Here is a 2880-nt window from a genome sequence, read left to right as displayed (position 1 = left end):
ATTATTATTATTACCTCCCCAACATATGATAACAAACTTAAGACCATCCCAAGTACGTTGACCTTGCCTTAATGACCATTCCTTATCAGTAAATGGTATTAATTCCTTCATCCTATCAACTGTATTATTAGGACGATAATCACTACCATTAGGCCCTTCATACCTACAATACTACTACTACTACTCCTGACTGTTGTTGTTGTTATTATTACCATCTTCCAATATGTAGTGTACCTCTAGCCTGTTGTCTTCTCCAATCAATTGATGGTTTCCTATACTTTTGTGATGGTATAAAACGTTGTTCTATATTATCCTTATAGGTAATATACCTTTCTTGAAAGGCTTTATGTTTATTAATACCTTTTTCGAATATATTATTATCATTCCTAATCTTAATAAGTTTATATTCATCAGGTATGATAGCCCATATCTTATCCTTATACCCAGGGAATAATTGTTCAGCCATAGATGATGAACCACCACCACTCAGATTACCACGTGATACTTTCAACATACACGATAAGACGAAGCAGGAGGAGGAAAAGAACAAATGAGAAAAATGCCCACTACTACCACCATTATCACCACCACCTTAACTTATCGATCACACGGGCGAGCGCTTACTTGTACTTCTCCGTACTACTAGTACGACAACTATGATTTGATGATGCTGATCGCTACTTAACATATTATCATGTATTGTGGGCAACACTTAATAATATGTCTGGGAATATCTTATAGCCAACATTTAATAATGATTAATAAATTGAGTAGTAACCAATACTCTAAGAACTCTATAAGTACTAGCTGATGATGATCAGGAGGAATGGAAGGAATATCGGTTAGGAATTGTCTCTGTGGCATTGTTATATGAGCAAAGTTGCGTGACTTAAGGAAGTTGCACTGCTCTGGGTGGTGATCTTCTCATTCGCCCTCATTTTAGTGACGGTTCCGAATGTTACAGTTTCATTCCAGGGGCCTATTTCACAAGCCATCATAAGGAGCGAAAATTGTAAGGTACCTTACGGTTTCATGGCAAGTCGCTTTCACATCCTTACGATTAGGGGGGGCTGGCGTAAGGTAAGGTGGCATAAGGCTCCTCACCGTAAGGCTCCTTACCCTACAAGGTGCAAGGAGGGCTTCCTCATGTAAAGCGATTTGATGGTAAAGTATTCCAGTTTGTTTCATCCAATGGCCATAACCATATTCTTAGCTTTATTGAAACACTGCGTCGACTCTTTCATGCGCATCGGTGTTTGTCTAGGTGCTCCTCGTGCTCCTTATTGGGGTTTACGAGGTGGACCTTAAATTTAGGAGCATAAGGTGCAACTGTAGTGAAAGCACCTCGCGTAAGGTGTAAGGCTCCTTGCTCGTAAAACCAAGGTGCACCTTAAGGAGCGTTTCTTGTGAAATAGGTCCCAGTATATAACACTGTTATGATAACAGCTAATCATTATATCTATGCTCTGGGGCCCATCCCACAAGCCTCGGTAGGCGCGAAAATCGTTAGGCGCTAGGCGATTTTTGCACCTAATAGCGATTAGGCTCTTTCACAAAGGCTGCAAATCGGGGCCTAAGGGTAAAGACCTTAAGGTGCATTACCTTATAGGTCCTGTGCTTATCAGTTGCAAGGTGCACCTCCTAACGTGAGGTGGTTTCACAAGGGCGATTCGGGAACCCCATCTGACGAACCTTACGGACCTTAGCGTGAGGTACCTCCGGAGGTATCTTGCGGCACCTAATGCCTTCCACCTTACCATGTTTTGCTCGGTAAAATCCATATTTCCAAAGAAAGTGTCTCTTTTCTAAAGAAGCTTCGCCCCGCGGAGCCTTGCATAACAGCCTAGCCTTGCGTATCAGCCTTGCCTTGTATAACAGCCTAGCCTTGCGTATCAGCCTTGCCTTGTATAACAGCTTGCCTTGCGTATCAGCCTTGCCTTGTATAACAGCCTAGCCTTGCGTATCAGCCTTGCCTTGTATAACAGCCTAGCCTTGCGTATCAGCCTTGCCTTGTATAACAGCCTAGCCTTGCGTATCAGCCTTGCCTTGTATAACAGCCTAGCCTTGCGTATCAGCCTTGCCTTGTATAACAGCTTGCCTTGCGTATCAGCCTTGCCTTGTATAACAGCCTAGCCTTGCGTATCAGCCTTGCCTTGTATAACAGCCTAGCCTTGCGTATCAGCCTTGCCTTGTATAACAGCCTAGCCTTGCGTATCAGCCTTGCCTTGTATAACAGCCTAGCCTTGCGTATCAGCCTTGCCTTGTATAACAGCTTGCCTTGCGTATCAGCCTTGCCTTGCATAACAGCCTAGCCTTGTATAGCAGTTCGGGTTTTTGGTTTCCGCCAATAACAGCTTCGCCTCGGATAACAGTTCGGGTTTCGGGTTGCCCTGTAATTATTATTTTTTTCTTCTCAGCCCGTTTGCATTCTCAGTTCTTTGCGGTCACTCGTACCGTCGCTTCTATGTCTTTGGGTTATTCAATTCACCAATTACGACATGGAAAAAAGGCATGAGCCAATTTATTGCGATGTGTGTTCGCCTAGGCAACCAGGTCGTGATGAACTGCAGAATGTCAACTGTCTAGTCGACAGTATCTATCAGATAAAATCGTTGTTGAGTTCATCGAGTCGCTGCGAACTTTACCGTCGGAAGTATCACGATATAACCTAGAGACCCCGTACAACAGGTTCACTCCCTCGTTTAGATTTTCGCCGTCCGCCACTTGGATTTTCACCATTTAACGCTTAGATTTTTGCTATGCTTGGGCGGGCGCTTTTCTTCTTTGACTTTTCACCCTCTCGCTCAGATTTTTACATCCTACCTGTTTGTCTCTTTCTCTCCGCTTATATGCCGAACCCATTGCGGTTTCTCCGCGGAG

The 2880-nt window shown here is 43.8% G+C and overlaps 1 protein-coding gene across 1 annotated transcript; it reads right to left on the bottom strand.

The window, feature by feature from the left end:
• Positions 1-212: 212 nt before the first annotated feature.
• On the bottom strand, positions 213-466 carry Pmar_PMAR009685 (hypothetical protein; the record flags this gene model as incomplete). The annotated part of the gene is made up of 1 exon (XM_002782302.1): positions 213-466. A coding segment is annotated over one exon (254 nt), but the record flags the coding sequence as incomplete, so codon positions are not given.
• Positions 467-2880: the final 2414 nt, after the last annotated feature.

Source organism: Perkinsus marinus (genome assembly GCF_000006405.1).
Source record: "Perkinsus marinus ATCC 50983 genomic scaffold scf_1104296939792, whole genome shotgun sequence".
Taxonomy (NCBI): domain Eukaryota; phylum Perkinsozoa; order Perkinsida; family Perkinsidae; genus Perkinsus; species Perkinsus marinus.
Note: the sequence above shows the minus strand (reverse complement) of the source record. Positions and strands in the feature narration are given on the sequence as shown.